At 40.1% G+C, this 17,769-nt stretch overlaps 1 protein-coding gene across 4 annotated transcripts in view; it reads right to left on the reverse strand.

The window, feature by feature from the left end:
* Positions 1–2,794: 2,794 nt before the first annotated feature.
* LOC128689031 (uncharacterized) overlaps positions 2,795–17,769 on the reverse strand; it is a 35,757-nt gene continuing 20,782 nt past the window's right edge. For all 4 annotated transcript variants that reach the window (XM_070087329.1, XM_070087327.1, XM_070087331.1 and 1 more), the window contains 2 exons: positions 12,080–12,310; positions 2,795–5,027 (listed from right to left, as the gene is read on the reverse strand). In XM_070087329.1, coding sequence (XP_069943430.1) covers positions 4,854–5,027; positions 12,080–12,310 — 405 coding nt within the window. In that variant the 3' untranslated portion in view covers positions 2,795–4,853. The remainder of the gene's footprint in view (positions 5,028–12,079; positions 12,311–17,769) is intronic.

Genomic DNA, 17,769 nt, shown 5'->3' on the forward strand with positions numbered 1-17,769 from the left:
TGCACACATACCACATAGATGTACTCTCTCATATCTAGGCCCAAATGTACCACTCACAGTTTATCAGAGTGAGCTGAGCTCATGACGTAGATCTACGGTTTGGACCCTGAACGTAAAGCCGTAGATCTACGGGACGGACCCTCAAAGGGTTAAAGCTACCCACAGTTCTTGGTTTCAGTGATACTACTCAGGAGTTTGTTCCACTCATCCTCAGCTTTGTTACCAAACCAGTGATTTCCCATATCCTTTCTAAATGTTAAATTTTTTCAACTTGAGCCTAATGCTGTGAGTTCTATCTGTATTAGCTTTTGTTCAGCATGTTATTTATATCCTCTATGTATTCCTGTTTTCCATTTATACACTTCAACCATTTCTCCCTAATTCTACGCCTTTCCAGACTGAAGATTCTTTGCCCTCAATTTGTCCTCCTAGGAAAGATTTCTGTTACATGGGATTATGTCCAATTATGTCCATTCATTAATATGGAGACCAGAACTGTGCAGCATAGGCCTTACCAAGGGTACATGAAGTTGAAGTATAACCCGAGGACTTCTATTATTTATACTTCTGGATATGAAGCCAAGAATTCTATTAGCTTGATTGGAAACTTATGCATAGTTTTATTAGCTTTAGATATTTGCTAACCAGGACCCCTACATCTTTTTTGGTTCAGAATGATTGAGATCTGCTTTGTGTAATTTATAAGTGCCATAGTTATTCTCCTTTTCCAGGCTTAGAACCTTACATTTGTCAGCATTAAACTATATCTGCCACTTTGCTGACCACTGCATCATCCTGCCCAGATTTTGTAGCATCAGAATTTATCTGAAGGGCTATTTTAGAGTTGGCTAACGCTACCACCCTTGCCACAGAGCGGTGTACTTCAGACCTTGCATACATATGTTTGCCATAAAAATTGTCCCAGTTCTCAATGAATGGGATTGCAAGTTCTTTGCGATACTTTGTCTAACCATCAGTTTACACCAGTTGCTCTAGACATTCATTCAATGCCCACACTTCTATGCAAAATGCTACATATGATTGGAATCCCTCTCTTGGACCTAATTAGATCTGTAGCTGTCCTGTACTTATCTAGCAGCACCTGTCTCCTGCCCTTCAAAATATTGTTTCCCTCAGCACTGAGGCATATAATGGGCTTGCTCATACAGCAAGATTTTCCAGAGCTTGTTTGTACGAAATTGTTCTATGCCATTTATGCCAGGACTCTTGATCCAAGGAACTGGAGCAACCTTGCCATTTGTTGGATTAAACCTGACTGTATTACATTCCAAAAGTGCTGCATGACCCTTAGGGTTTAGCGCTCCCTTCCTTGAACGTAATAATAAGCCAAGTGCCATGTATGGTTTTTCCAGCTTTGGCCTCTCCCCAGGAATATGAGAACAGGCATTTAAAATGTTCTTATTAACCCAATAGGTTTAGTGATTCCCTAATATAACTGTGGGGGATTAATATTCTGTAGTATTCATTTTAGCATGGGTCACTTGAGTCCGTTATTAGACTGTGATGTACAGGAGGGCTCCACTTTACAGTGCTTCGCTTAACGGCAATTCACTGTTACAGACATTTCAAGTTATACCCAAAAATTCGTTTATACGGCTCCCTGATTCACTATTACTTGATGTTGTCCTGATGGGACTTACATTACATTCAGTGTGCACTTGACTGTATCCTTAAACTGCCTTGGTCAAGACATATCACCCTTCTAGACAATGGACTTAATTAAAAACTGTAAGGAATATGATTCCTTTGAAACAGTATTGCCATCAGAATTAAAGTGAGAGCTTAAAGACTATTCTGGAGAACCACCTAATAAGGTTTAATTCACTGTGCATTCTACCGGGTAATTTGACAAACTGTTAGAACTTTATTACTACTCATAACATCACACTTATAATATCAACAGAGAAATATTAACTCAAATGTGAAATCATTAAGAATACAGAATGCATGAGAAAATGTTATATCTACAAATATGTCTAGGATCATCTCATTATACAGCAATATTCTGCCTAGAATATTTTCTCTCAGGTCCCTCAGAAACTCCATTCCCTATTCTTAAGCTTTGCAATACAGGATTATGCATAAAATGAGCTTTCCTTGGAGGTAGACCGTGAAACCCATAGGGGTCATACAGCACCTGGGGAATGGGAGGCATTTAAGTTTGCTCTATGAAAGTGCAGGCCCAATTCCTTGGACTAAGAGCCTCTTGCCATGGAATTTCCATCCTGGCATGTGTTCACACGTGAGCTGATACTGGAGTCTGAATTTGTAGTTGAAATTCCAACATTTTATGCTGGTGAGCGGTTCCTGGTCTAAGGAATTGGACTTGTGCTTCAATTCTTTAAATTGAGTCTGAATGCCTTCCATTGCCCCAGTTGCTGTGTGATTCCAATGGGTTTAGTGCTTTCTTATGAATGTAATACTAATCCAACCTCTTATAACAGTTCCTCATGATTATCCACGAGGAAAATTTGTGTTAACAAGGAGGAATGCCAGATTTTTATCTGACATATTAAGACAATACGTATTTACATCACTTGGCCTTCATTACAATAATATAATGGAAGTAAGCGCTAAACTCGAAAGGGTTATACAGCGCTGCAGGTAGGGATGTGCAAAAGGAAAGACGGAGTGAAGGGCAGGTGTGAGTGAGGGCAGGGCAGAGTGTACGAGTGAGGGCAGGGGTTAGTTTGGTTTGGTAAATTGCTGACTGAACACAAAGTTATCAACACACGTATAAACATTTAATAATATGTAAATAAACTGTTCCATATAAATAAGGACATTATATTTTTTCTTATGAGGTACAATTCATAATAATTAATATAATAGATTAACACTGGAATATACAAAACATTTTCACAATAATGATAGATTTTGAGAGTTGAACATTAAAAACTTTAAATCATGTAATATCTTGAATTACAGACCTTTCAGTGGGTAATGCCTTGATGCTGGTGAAGGGTTTTTAATCAAAGGAATTAATAATAGTATAGTAAGATTGAGTGCTAGACCCGAGAGTCATAGCACTGCAGGGCAGGATGTGTGAAATGAATGAGCAAAAGTAAGAGAGAGATTAAAATTTCGTTCGGATTTTTAACCCCGGAGGGTTAGCCACCCAGGATAACCCAAGAAAGTCAGTGCATCATCGAGGACTGTCTAACTTTGGGGTCCTCAATCTTGTCCCCCAGGATGCGACCCACACCAGTCGACTAACACCCAGGTACCTATTTGCTGCTAGGTGAACAGGACAACAGTGTAAGGAAACTCGTCGAAATGTTTCCACCCGCCAGGAATCGAACCCGGGTCCTCCGTGTGTGAAGCGGGAACTTTAGCCACTAGGCCACCGGGCCACTTACCAGGCCACCGGGCCTGGGGAGGGAGCAATGGGAAGGAGTGTGCGAGGGTAGGGAAGAATGCAAGAAGAACAGTAAAATCATAGTTGGTGCAATTATTAAGTTTCTGTTTAAAAAAAATCAAGGAGAGTCTGCTTCAAGGGTGGAACTTCCAGGAAGGTTAGCGAGAGAGTGTGTTGGGGCAGTGGAAATGATGGAAGTGAATGCTGCATGAATGCTGATAAAATGGAAGTGATCAAGAAAGATCAAGCATGAAGTTAATAGCAGGCTAGCGAGCTTTCATACCCCTTTTGACCAGCACCTCCTGGAGCTGAGGGGCAGCTTCCAGGGCTACTCTCCTCACTCAAGGACAGACAAGGCCACCCACCGGGACTCCAGAGGCAACCCAGCACAGCTCCATATAATCCAAATCCCATGGCAAACACCACCACCACCGAGGCCTTGGAGGAATGGGACGGACTGTGATCTCTCTCCAACGCAGGAGCTGTAATTTACAAGGGAAAATATCCCCAAAAGCAGAATGGACGAAGTGGGCGAGGGTAATTAGATCTGATCCAAGGAAGGAGACAAGAAGCCAAGTTCCCCAGGATTAAGAGTCTCTTTGCCATGTCAAGTGACCCCCTTTGACGTAATTCAAGGAATTAGAACTATGTATTCTCCGTCCCTTCCACTATGGGCTCCCCATGACCCTGTGGGTTTAGCACTTCTCATGAGTGTAATGATGCCAATGAGAGACTCATGATCCAAGAAATTGGAGTTATCATCCTTTTCCTTGGGTTGAGCCTCATTCCCTCTCATTCTCTAGGCACTATGCAATCCCTACAAGTTTAGTGCATCACCATGATTAAAAAAAATTGACCCTTAAAGAGGTGATAAGTGTAAATGGCTCTTGATCCAAGTCACTTGAGCTACCTATCTGGTGAGGGGTTCTTGATCTAGGGAATTGGATGTGTTCCAGTTCCGTGAATTAAGCCTGAATACCTTCCATCCCCCCACCGGTGCTGTATAATCCTACGGGTTTAGTGTTTCCCCCTTGATTATAATAACAATAAGCTACCTATCCTTTCATTGGACAACCTAAATGTATTGCATTCACCTAGGCATTGTATGACCCCTGCGGCTTGAGCGCTCTCTCTAGTAATATAGTGCTGTATGACCCTTGTGGGTTTAAAATTTAGTTTTGATTATAATCCCCCAATTAATTTAATAATTTTTGTGTAATCTTTAAAAGTGACATTGACCACACCTGAGATTTTTCTACTGTTTTAATGTGATTATTTTTATATTCCAGCAGCAGCGCTGTATGACCCTTGTGGGTTCAGCACTTCATTTTTCATTATAATAATTTAGCAGCAGCACCCTCACTCACTAGACAGGTGTTTCAGCAGCACCCTCACTAGACAGGTGTTTTAGCAGCATTCTCACTAGACAGGTGTTTTAGCAGTACCCTCACTAGACAGGTGTAGCGGCTGGTTATTAGGCTTGGTGGTAGACTGGAGGATAGGGATTTTGATGGTGAGGATGAACGTTATACAGTGGAGGATACTGCTGTCGTTGATGCTGCTGCTGCTGCTGCTGTTCACGTAAATGATGAACAGTGTTCGGATTCGACTCTGAATCTGGCATGAACATCTTCACTTGACTCTTGTACTGAAAGGAAAGAAAGAAATTTTATGAATATTCTGTAATGAAATTAGAGAGAGAGAGAGAGATAGAGATATCACAGTCAGCAGGATTCAAAGCCGTCAGGAAAGGCTGACAAAGTTCGCAAGTGACGCTCGAGACCACTCGGCTACACATGCCTCAAACGCTGGGCAGCCTTGTTTACAAGCCATGCCCAACTTCTGGGCATCTGTGGCTGAGTGGTTTAGACTGCAACGGTCTGCAAACTGCAGCTCCCGAAGCTACTCCATGCAGCTCCGGAGACAATATGGGGTTTCATTGAAATTTTTCCTAAAAAAATTTATATTAGTAATCTATAGTAGTATATCAGAATATTTAATATCTCTACGGGTTAATCATATTATTCAAACATCCACATGCATTGTGTCCAAACTGCTGTTTAAAACTCGCTGAACATAATCACCCCTCAGGGAAGGTTCCTTGATGTTGGTGAGGGGCTCTTGATTTAGGGAATTGGATCTGTGCTCCAGTTCCCCGAATTAAGCCTGAATGCCTTCCAAATCCCCCCCCCCCCAGGCGCTGTATAATCCTCCGGGTTTAGCGCTTCCCCCTTGATTATAATAATTGTGGAAAATTGCATTTATCTGAAGGTATCATTATGTACATAACAGTAAATGAACAAAAATAATTATTATTTATCAGTTAGACAAGTAGGAATTTGGGACACCTAGGTCGCAAAAAATGTCCCCCTTCGATACCTACCACTGTCATATCCACAAGTTGCTCTGGACCTATTAATTATAAATAAAATGTACATCACCAGGAATGCTGGTAAATATATAAATTTGTGGACTGTATATTAAATTAAAAAATGATTATATATAAACACATATACATAACAGAAGGAAAATATCTTAATATCACTCGCCAATTTGACTGGAGATTAATGTGTATCATACTTAGAAAACCTCACTGTCTATCTATGAAAATAACACTGGCCAGGTTACTACATAAGACTTATCTGAGGTTCCTGGAGCTGTCTTGTCTAGTCGCCTGATATCTCAAGTTATGCAGGAATGCACATCCAACAATTTCGTCTCCTATTTGAGAGGTGTCAGCCCAATTTTAACCTCTAGAGCACGAAAAATTCTTCCCATTACACCGTTTCTAATCCAAATTCAAACAAAATGGCGACTCACCTCCCCAGCCGCAGGTAACATACTTCTTTTAAAAATACAATATAGGGCATCTATTTACCTATAAATTACCGTATTTCCGGAAAATATATACAGTATTTTCCACACTGCGGTCGGCCAGAGTTCGTTGCTAAACAACTCAAATTGCTCATTTGACAATGGTGGAGGACCTGGGTACATATAGGATCTGGCATCCGCACGGCGACATATTACACAAGATTTAATCACCCTTTTTACACTTTGCCATCCTTGTGGAATCCAGAAAGTTTCCCTAATACAATTTAAGGTATCTTGTACCCCACCATGCATTACATTTTTATGGGCATTTAGCACAATTAAATTTGTTAGATGACGAGTTTTGGGCAGTAAGATAGGGTGCTTAGCATAATCATCCAATTCAGCATTTTGTAACCTACCTCTGCACCTAATTACATTGTTCTCTAAATACAGCCCCAACTTCTCTATTATGGAACCGTTCACAATTTTTCTTTCCATCATCAATTTAATTTCATTTCCATAGATTTCCTCCTGTACCCTCTTTATCCAATATTCAAGAGGATGTGAAAACTTAAATGAAATATTCATCTTGTTTAGAAATTTAAACACCAACTTAGTTACATTGATTAGTTTGGGTAAAGAAGAATACCTATTTATATCAATGGCTAAGGAAGGACAAACTATTGGAGTGGTGGTCACAGTAATTTCAACAGGAGCAATATACGCCTTTTGTACAGGCCAATTAGCTTTATTTACCAACCAGCTCGGTCCTTTAAACATGATACAGCATTTACAAATTTAGCATAAGGTAAACCTGAAGACAAGAAATCAGCTGGATTCTCCTCACCAGGTATATGATTAAATGTTAACATATGCTGACCCAAACTATTATACTTCTCTTGCATCTGATTAATTTCAGCGACTCTGTTTTGTATGTACACAATTTTACTGTTTCCATTACGAATCCATTGTAAGGATACCTCATTTTCAGACCAAATTACAGTGTCGCTAATATTTATCTCCTGCAACTTATTTCTTATATAATTAGCTAATTTGACACCTACATAAATGGCTGTTAATTCCAACTGAGGTAAGGTACGTGATTTAATTGGAGACACTTTAGCCTTAGACATAACAAGAGAAATAACACTATTACATTGAAGGTAAGCAACTGCTCCATATGCCAATTTTGAAGCATCACAAAAAATGTGGAGTACATTTTTCCCATTTGGATTGGTAACCTGGCGTGGGAACTCCACATTGAAATTTTTTCATAATCACCAATTAATTCATCCCACCTGCTAATGAATTCCTCAGGTAGAATTTCACCCCAAGCACATTTAAGTTTCCATGCTTCCTGTATTAATAATTTCCCTCTTATACTAAGGGGTGACACTAAGCCTAGTGGATCAAAACATTTGGAAACTTCAGCAAGCAAAACTCTCTTAGTTAATTTATTGGGCGTACTGTAATTATTAGGTTTTAACATTAACAAATCTGTCTCAGTATCCCAAGTTAAACCCAATACATTACTACATTTTGGCACTTCATCTCCAGGGTAATCTTTACTTACTTTGTCCTTTAATTTGGACGAATTACTATTCCATTCCCTCAGAGGCATATTTGCACTTTGCATTATTTCATTAGCCTCTCCATAAGTCATTAACCTCTACCCCCGTACTATCCCCTGCCTCACTGTTTTCTGTAACCTACTGATCATCCCTCCTCCCTTCTGCCATCCAATACCCTCGCTTCCTTCCCTACCCTGCAGCGCTGTATAGCCCTTGTGGCTTAGCGCTTCTTTTTGATTATAATAATAATAATTTACCATACCCTTTACAAAGGAGGCATAATAGTCACTACCTATCAAAATATTTATTGGGTCTACAGAATCATCACTAACACCAGAAGGTGCTAAATTTACATTATGTGAAAGTCTTTCTGTAGCTTTACTAAGTCCTACTGTAGATATTTTCTCTGGAAGTTTATCTACAATTACTGCATTAACACATTTTTTCTCATTGCCCAACCTGACAGTTACATAAACAGTGTCATACAATTGAGCTCTTTTATCTGAGAGAAAACCAGATAATTTTAAAGTTGTGGGATCTCCCATCTGTACTTTCATACCATCAAGACATTTACGTTTTATGAAAGTATGCTGGGATCCCTGGTCCAATAATGCATTTACAATTTTTGATTTATGCCTTTTATCATCAATTTTTACCTGTAACACAGGTAAGGCTACTTCAGCAAAACCATCATTATTAACATTAGCAGCAATTTTTACATTAGCCACTGTTGTGTCAGGATTGTCAACATTATCATTATCATCATCATTATCATATAGACCTTTACACATGACTATATGGTGTCTTCCTTGGTGACATTGATAACAGAAGTTTAATTTGGCCTAACAATCCTTTATATTGTGATTACCTAAACACCTGATACATCTGTCAAGTTCCTCCAATCTTTCAACTTTATCATTCCATGATTTTTATGCATTGCAATTCTTAGAAAAATGAGTACCCTTGCAGAAGAGACAATCTCTCTTTTCTTTGACTGGTTTCTTATTAACTGGGCTACTCTTAGGAGGGTACTTATTCTTCTTACCTTGTGGAGAATCATTATTTCTGATTCCTGCTACTTGATATGCATCTATGCAACTCTTTTTAGGTAATGAATTTTGATTAACAACATTGGGATAATTTTTCCCTTTGTGAAACTTGACAGATACCTCAGAGTTATTATGTGTTGCATCTTTAAAATGAGTTAGTTGGCTGTCTGCAACTGCACAATTAATTCTTGTAGACCTAGTCTTATTTCCTCCAGACCAATAACCCTTGTGATATTTGTTTGAGAGCCATTCAAGTGTTTTACAGCTTAATTTATTCTGTACTATGGCACTCAGTAACCAGTCTGATTCCTTCAGATTATATTTATTACTTAAAGTTTTGAGAGTGCTCTCCAGTTTAACTCTAAACTGCTGTAAACCTTTGTAAGTGTGATCTGGAGGTTTTAAATTAACAATGATATTCACTAGACCCAACCTACTTTGTTCTATATTACCATAAGTGACTTTCAACAAGTCAACTGCTTCCTTGTAAGAGTCATCTACAGTGGGAAAGGCTTGTATGAGTATGTGAGCATCTCCTCTTACCTGTCCTTTGAGGTAAAATAATTTAGTTACACAGGCTAGGTCACTCCTGTCATGCACAGCTGCTTTAAAAATTGACCAAAATTCCTCCCAATTTTCACCAGGATTAAATACAGGTAAACATAGTTCTGGGAGTTTTGGCAAAGACATATTATTTGTTGGAGCAGACTGATTAACTGCCTGGTTTACACATTTTAATTTATTCAAGGCCTGACTTTTACAAGAAAGAATCTTTTCCTCTAATCTAATTCATAATACTGATTAATAATGATATCTACTTCAGTCTCATCTACACAGTTTAATAATAAATCTCCTTCATATTTGTTGTAATATAATTTGTATGAATCATATCTATTATCTAAAGCATCTAAATACAATTTTAAATCATCAGTATTCACAGTTTCTTGATTCATTAATTCCAAGCATTTATTGTATGCTTTTGTTACATGCCTTTTTCTAGCTTGCAGTGATGCTGTTTTTGCTCTATATTCCATATGTTTGTCTTCTATATAAATTTCCTCATTTTCAGCCATGATGCAATGTATTAAATTCAACTTTATTAATAACACTGATTACAACTTACAACACTGATACAACTTACCTTTGAATAAATCCTAGCTACTTGAGCTTAGCAATTACATATAAAAAAATATAATATAATTTTAAATATGCATTAATACTAACCTTTAGCCAAACTTGGCTTATCAAAATTAATATTATACAAATTAATAAATCCTTACCAGAATTTGGCATAGCAAAATTAATATTATATACATTAATATTAGTTACACTTGGCTTATCAATTACACATACACTGATATAAATCTTGGCCAGAATTATCTTATCAAATTAATATTATACAAATACATTAATATAAATCCTAGCCACTTTGGCTTTGCAAAATTTATATACACATTAATATAATTAGCTACACTTGGCTTATCAGTTACACATACACTTATACACATTAATATAATCTTTAGCCACACTTATCCAAATTAATATTGTAATAATTATAATCCACTACACATTAAGTAAATAAGTGAACTTAACATCCACCTCCTTCTGTTATTTCACATATAAATATTAAGTAATTAACTAATTAATGACTTCACTAATTACCTCCGGTTCAAGAAGGACCAACGGGCAAATTAAATGTGGAAAATTGCATTTATCTGAAGGTATCATTATATACATAACAGTAAATGAACATAGATAATTATTATTTATCAGTTAGACAAGTAGGAATTTGGGACACCTAGGTCGCAAAAAATGTCCCCCTTCGATACCTACCACTGTCATATCCACAAGTTGCTCTGGACCTATTAATTATAAATAAAATATACATCACCAGGAATGCTGGTAAATATATAAATTTGTGGACTGTATATTAAATTAAAAAATGATTATATATAAACACGTATACATAACAGAAGGAAAATATCTTAATATATTTCACTCGCCAATTTGACTGGAGATTAATGTGTATCATACTCAGAAAACCTCACTGTCTATCAATGAAAATAACACTGGCCAGGTTACTACATAAGACTTATCTGAGGTTCCTGGAGCTGTCTTGTCCAGTCGCCTGATATCTCAAGTTATGCAGGAATGCACATCCAACAATTTCGTCTCCTATTTGAGAGGTGTCAGCCCAATTTTAACCTCTACAGCACGAAAAATTCTTCCCATTACACCGTTTCTAATCCAAATTCAAACAAAATGGCGCCTCACCTCCCCAGCCGCAGGTTTCCCATTTTCGATAACATACTTCTTTTAAAAATACAATATAGGGCATCTATTTACCTATAAATTACCGTATTTCCGGAAAATATATACAGTATTTTCCACAATAATAATGAACATAATCAAAACATATTATAAATAAGCACGGATGATGCAACTGGACTCTGCGTCATTATTCAAATCAAACCAAATCAAAAGTTTATTCTCTCTGAAGATTACAATGTGTGGTTTACATATTATAAAATACTAATTACAGAGAGGGCCACTAGTATGCCTAGCATGACTAGGCATTTCAGGCAGACTAATAATAATTCTTACTCTATACTGATACAGATTATGGAACATATTGATATTAAAGCTAGGTAACTGCATTACAGTAATAATAATAATAATAATAATAATAATAATAATAATAATAATAATAATAATAATAATAATAATAATAATATCTATTTCTACAAGTACATGTACAAAGTATACAGACCATAGCCGACATCAATGACATACTACTACATAGAAAGCCCCTCGTTATGCAAAGCATTTCTGGAAAATTAGGTCAGTTTTGTCCCAAGATGAGACCCACACCAGTCGACTAACACCCAGGTACCCATTTTTACTGATTGGTGAACATAGACATCCGGTGTAAAGAAACACGCCCAATGTTTTAACCCTTGCCGGGAATCGAACCCGGACACTCAACATGTGAGGGGAGAGCTTTTGCCACCAGGCCACGGGCCAGGTTAGTCAATCGCTCTGTGTTTTGTACCTCTTCGGGAGTGGCAACCAGAGCCTGAAGAGACCTTCCAGTGTAGCAGCTGAACAGGATGGGAACCTTAATGAAGAAAGAGGTTGACATAGAGCGTTAAAGGTCAGGAACCGGGCTGATGATTAGCAGGATAGAATGAAGCCTCTACCACTCGCTGCGCTTAATAAATAATAAATAATGCAGTACAATGGAAACTGGAGAGCGGGCGACTCACCACGTCGTAGAGACCTCCGGCAAGTCCTGCCATTACGGCCGCGAACACAAAGCCAAAGTTACAGCCGAAGAAGATCAGGTAGTGCGTCGAGTACCAGTCGTTGTTGATGTACAAGGAGACCCAAACAACGCTTGTGACCCACCCGGAGAAGCCGACGATGAGCAAGGCCACCATGTAGGCGGTGAGCCTGCGCAGGTCCTTCAGCACCTCGCCCTGGACAACCGTGATTCCCTGGGAAGGTGCACAGAGAAATATGTATACCAGCATCAATTAAGAAGTCTTGGGTTGAGTTGGTTAATTGTGCTTAAAGTCTATCAAATACTTAAGGCCTCTTGTCACTTATTTACTACCAGTCAAGAATAATTCTAATCCCTAAAATATATCTTTCAGTTTATATATCCTTGAATTAGTTGTATAGCTATGTTATGCACCCCAGGTCCATCCTGTATTGGTAAAATTACGAGAACAAATGACAAATTACAGTCGCAATGAAACGAATCTATTGATTTACTAACTACAGCTCATAAACATTGACCCATATATATATGTGGAAATTTATTTGGTCCCTAAAGTTCCACAGGACAGATCCAGCATGGCCGTACGGGACGGCTGAGCTGGATGGCCCTTATACCCCACCCAAACATGAAAGCATTCTCTCTTGTTGGCGATGGATTGTTGGTAGGCATGTATTTAGTTTATAGATTTACTCTTCAGGCAAGGAGTAGGTAGTTTTACTGTTAGTATATTAATATTAGGTTTACTAAGGCAACTGTAGATAATAATAATGTAGACCTAAGACCTTAACATAGGTAGTAATAGGCCGATAATGTAGGCAAACACTAGGATAAGTTAGCTAGGGAGAACTGGCAGCCCTAGTTTGAACGAAGAGACGAGGGTCTGGAAGAGGGACCAGCTCGTTCTTCTTAAGACAGACACCAACTGGACAAGACGTGCCGTGATCAGCAGACGGCGCCCTCCACGTGTCTTCACATCTGAGACCTGGGGAAATCTGGTAGAGGCACCTCGATGTACCGTAGATGACCTACTCCGTCAGGCCCATACAGTAAGACAAGCCCTCCACTATTCTCGTAGATTTCTGGCCAGTGTCTGGGGAGATTGTGAGTTGAGTTTTAAATGTGAGCCCGGTGAGCAACAGGCAGAGCATGCCCAGTAAGTATCAGTGTCTCAGAGCAGTCTGGAAGCTAGTGTCTGAGTCTGCATAGTTATACTAGGGGATACATACCCTCTTGGATATAGGAATTTCTGAGGTGCAGGCAGGACACTAATTACGATTGAATATTGCAGGAATTAAGGCTCCTGGTTGCACGTGGTTTCTGAGGGAAAGTCCAGAGGGGCTAAGGCTAAGCTTAGGGAAGTTGAAGATCAGGATATATGCTGCAACACCAAGTAAGTTAGTCCTTTATACGTGCATGCAGGCGAGTTTCTTGCAACATCAATCATTTGTGAAAATCTGTCCTATAAGCCACTTGTGAGGCTGAGGTACCCACCTCAGAGCTCGGTGTCAACAGAGTTTGCCAGGGTAGGTGACTCACTTGGAGGCAGTCCACACAAATTTTCACAAAAGTGGTCCTTCAAAAACCGTGATGTGGAATAGCTAGGTTAAGCTATCTTAGCTAGGCCACAGTTAGGAACCAGTTTAAAAAAGTTAGGTTAAGTTAGCACACCCAGTCCCAAAGTTACACAGAGGCTAGGCCAAGCTGACTATACACAGAAGTTGTTATTTGCAGTAATTTACAGGCAGGCCAGGTAGGCTAGAGAAGCTTGTGAATTTAATTATTTACAGTGATTACAAGTAATCCAGAGTAGGAGACTTGTGTGTTGATTACTTACAGTGGATTTGCAAGGTAGCCACAGCTAGGCTAGGCTTGTGCAATATTTACAAAAGTTATAGTAGCTAGGACAGATTTAACCTAGTTATTATTTACAGGGAGTTATAAAGTCAGGTTTAAGCTCTAGCACAATAGCTAGGTTAGGATTTACCTTATCCAACCATCCACGCTAGACAGAGTAAGCTGGGCACAGTTAGGCCAAGCTGTTTACATACATTATTCATTTACTGTTTCACAAGTTGATTTGTTGAATTTATTTGTGTTAAACAAGTGATTTTAATTTGTATACTGCACTTTCATTGTGTGATTTTCATTGTCTTTGATTCATGTTAATGTGGGATTTGTGAATTGTACCTGAGACTAGGTTAAGTCCTGTAATTATTTGCTGGCATTGTACAGGAAAGTGCTAGGTTAAGCTTTCACATCGATACACATTTTGATTGGGATTTGAGAGCTAACAGTGTACATTTTAAGTCAGAGTAGAGTCAATATTACAAAGGGAATTGTTAAGCTTGTTGAGAAGCCTTAAGACTCGTTCATTCTTACCTAACACTGTGACGTGCTGTGGGGTGGACTGGGTAAAGTACAATTAGTGTCACACTCCTCATTAAACTTCAACAATGGCAGATGGGGGTTCAGGAGAGTCTGGTTCAGTGTTAACAAAATTAAAACGATCAGTAGCGGCATACAAAGGGCATCTGAACAGAACGCGTAACAGGTGCAAGGCTACTTGCCAACGCAGTAATGTAGACTGCGATGATTTGCAAGACTGCTTGAAGAGTTTGGGGGAAAAATGGGAAGCCTATGAACAAGCATTCTCAGCATATGAGCTACAGGCTATTGAGGATGATGAATACCAGGGTAGTCTTCAGCAGTCTCTGGACGAATTCACTAAGGATGATGTAGATTGTCATCAGGAGATGAATATGTACAAAGATAAGTTAAGTACATTAAAGGCTAGTATTCCAAGGGCGGTGTCGAACACCGCAGGTATCCCAAACAGCCACACACCTGTCAATATGTTGCCCAGGTTGCCCCAGTTGAATTTATCGACATTTGACGGAACCCTAACTGAGTACATTGCTTTCTGGGATCAGTTTAAAGCCCAGATAGATGACAGGAATGATTTGTCAGATGCCGTCAAGTTGCAGTATTTGCGGTCGCAGCTCAAGGGTAAAGCCTTAGACCTGGTCCGGCACTACCAGATTACTGACACTAATTACCAACATGCCAAAGACCAATTAGAAGACATGTTTGGCAACACTGAAGAGATAAAGGTAGCTATACTTTATCGGTTGTTGGATCTAGAGGCTTGCCGACATGACCGTCAAAGCCTAGAGAAGTTCCGTATTGAAATTATGAGCTTGACAAACAGTTTCAGAGATTTGCATGATGAGGATGACTCAGAATGGGTTCTTAGCCAGGTGATTCAGAGGAAACTGGCTAGCACTACAGTGCATGAGTTACACTTAAAATATCGGACGAATAGGTTCACGATACAACAAATCGTTGAGGGGTTGGGAGATCTCGTTTCTCATTTGAGTATAGGTGTGAGAGAAGAGTCACCACCATCGCCACATAAAAACCCAGAAAGTCACTCAAAGATCTCGAGAGATCAGTCTAAAGCTCATACGACTAACGTTGGAGTGTACTATGGTAAAGAGGTGTCTAAGGTAAGAACCTCTAAGCAGAACCTCAGAGGCACTCATGCCAGAATATGTGTGTTCTGCGAAGGCGAACATGCTAGCACGAGTTGCCCGGAGTATATAACACTGAGCAGTAGGCAACAGAGACTAAGGGAGTTGAGACTCTGCTTCAAGTGTTGTGGGGAACACTTTGCGAGAGACTGTGGCACCCAGCTCAGTGAGTGTCGAGTCTGTTGCAAAGGTAAGCACCATACTGCACTATGTCCCAATAATTTAAGGGAACCCCAAGCTAGTAGGGATATCTCTCAGGTAGAGATAGAAAGTGAGTCTGAGCCTGAAATGGTAGCCAGCGTGATTAGTGGGAGTGAAGTCTCTAATCTGAGTGAGAATCACGGAGGTGCTGCCCTACCTACAGTCATGGCAAAGGTTGTGAGTGGGCACAGGTCCGAAACAACCCGATTATTCTTTGACCCAGGAGCACAGGTATCCTTGATAACAAAGAAGTTGGTGGCTAAACTAAAGTTGAAGGCCACAAGGAAAGTTAGTATGATGTTGGGAGGGGCTATAAGTCAGGTCCCACCCAAATCTTATGATGTGGTGGATGTCACAGTCAAATTAGGTGGACATCACAGAGACATTACAGCCTTGGTGGTAGAGACATTACCCAGGGCAATTACAGCAAGAGGTCTTGCTGCAGCAGCTAAGTGAAGCTGGCAGACCAGGGAATTACCACTGACACAGTCAGAAATGTAGGTATCCTGGTGGGAGCCAATCATATAGATGACTTCCTGTCTACACAACGGACGTTTAAGGAAGGAATTGGTTTATACAGATCCCCAGTAGGATACATCATAGGCGGCAGGATTCCACCTGAATTCCCTGCAACGCCAGATAGAGGAGAAGCTGTCCCCATGATAGCTAGGGGAGTAGTGATAATGAGTACCAGTATACACGATGAACCGCCAGGGAGGCTGAACCAGGTAGGGAGTGACGAACACTCGGCCACCTTGGGAAAACACTTTTACAGGGTACGTAAAGAGGGAGATAGATTGCCATTAAATCCAGGGAACCTCGTAACAGTGGGAGGAAAGGCTACCAAGGCATGTGGGCCACTGGGTGGGAAAGTACAGAGCCACTCAGTCAAGGCTAGACATACAAAAGATGCTAAAGTTAAAGGAAAGGGTGCTAAGACCACCGGAACCAACAAGTTTACACCCCCAGAGGTCCACACAGGGGAAACTGGATGGTTGAAGTTAGACCGGAGTCTGCTCGACGAGAGTGGCCAGATGGCACTCGTGTCCAGTGTCCGCTGTGGGGGCTCGTGGAAGGTGAACTTGATTTAGACTTAGCACCTACCTTCGCCGACGGGAGGATGTGGAAATTTATTTGGTCCCTAAAGTTCCACAGGACAGATCCAGCATGGCCGTATGGGACGGCTGAGCTGGATGGCCCTTATACCCCACCCAAACATGAAAGCATTCTCTCTTGTTGGCGATGGATTGTTGGTAGGCATGTATTTAATTTATAGATTTACTCTTCAGGGAAGGAGTAGGTAGTTTTACTGTTAGTATATTAATATTAGGTTTACTAAGGCAACTGTAGATAATAATAATGTAGACCTAAGACCTTAACATAGGTAGTAATAGGCCGATAATGTAGGCAAACACTAGGATAAGTTAGCTAGGGAGAACTGGCAGCCCTAGTTTGAACGAAGAGACGAGGGTCTGGAAGAGGGACCAGCTCGTTCTTCTTAAGACAGACACCAACTGGACAAGACGTGCCGTGATCAGCAGACGGCGCCCTCCACATGTCTTCACATCTGAAACCTGGGGAAATCTGGTAGAGGCACCTCGATGTACCGTAGATGACCTCCTCCGTCAGGCCCATACAGTAAGACAAGCCCTCCACTATTCTCGTAGATTTCTGGCCAGTGTCTGGGGAGATTGTGAGTTGAGTTTTAACTGTGGGCCCGGTGAGCAACAGGCAGAGCATGCCCAGTAAGTACCAGTGTCTCAGAGCAGTCTGGAAGCTAGTGTCTGAGTCTGCATAGTTATACTAGGGGATATATACCCTCTTGGATATAGGAATTTCTGAGGTGCAGGCAGGACACTAATTACGACTGAATATTGCAGGAATTAAGGCTCCCGGTTGCACGTGGTTTCTGAGGGAAAGTCCAGAGGGGCTAAGGCTAAGC

Source organism: Cherax quadricarinatus, chromosome 21 (genome assembly GCF_038502225.1).
Source record: "Cherax quadricarinatus isolate ZL_2023a chromosome 21, ASM3850222v1, whole genome shotgun sequence".
Classification (NCBI taxonomy): domain Eukaryota; kingdom Metazoa; phylum Arthropoda; class Malacostraca; order Decapoda; family Parastacidae; genus Cherax; species Cherax quadricarinatus.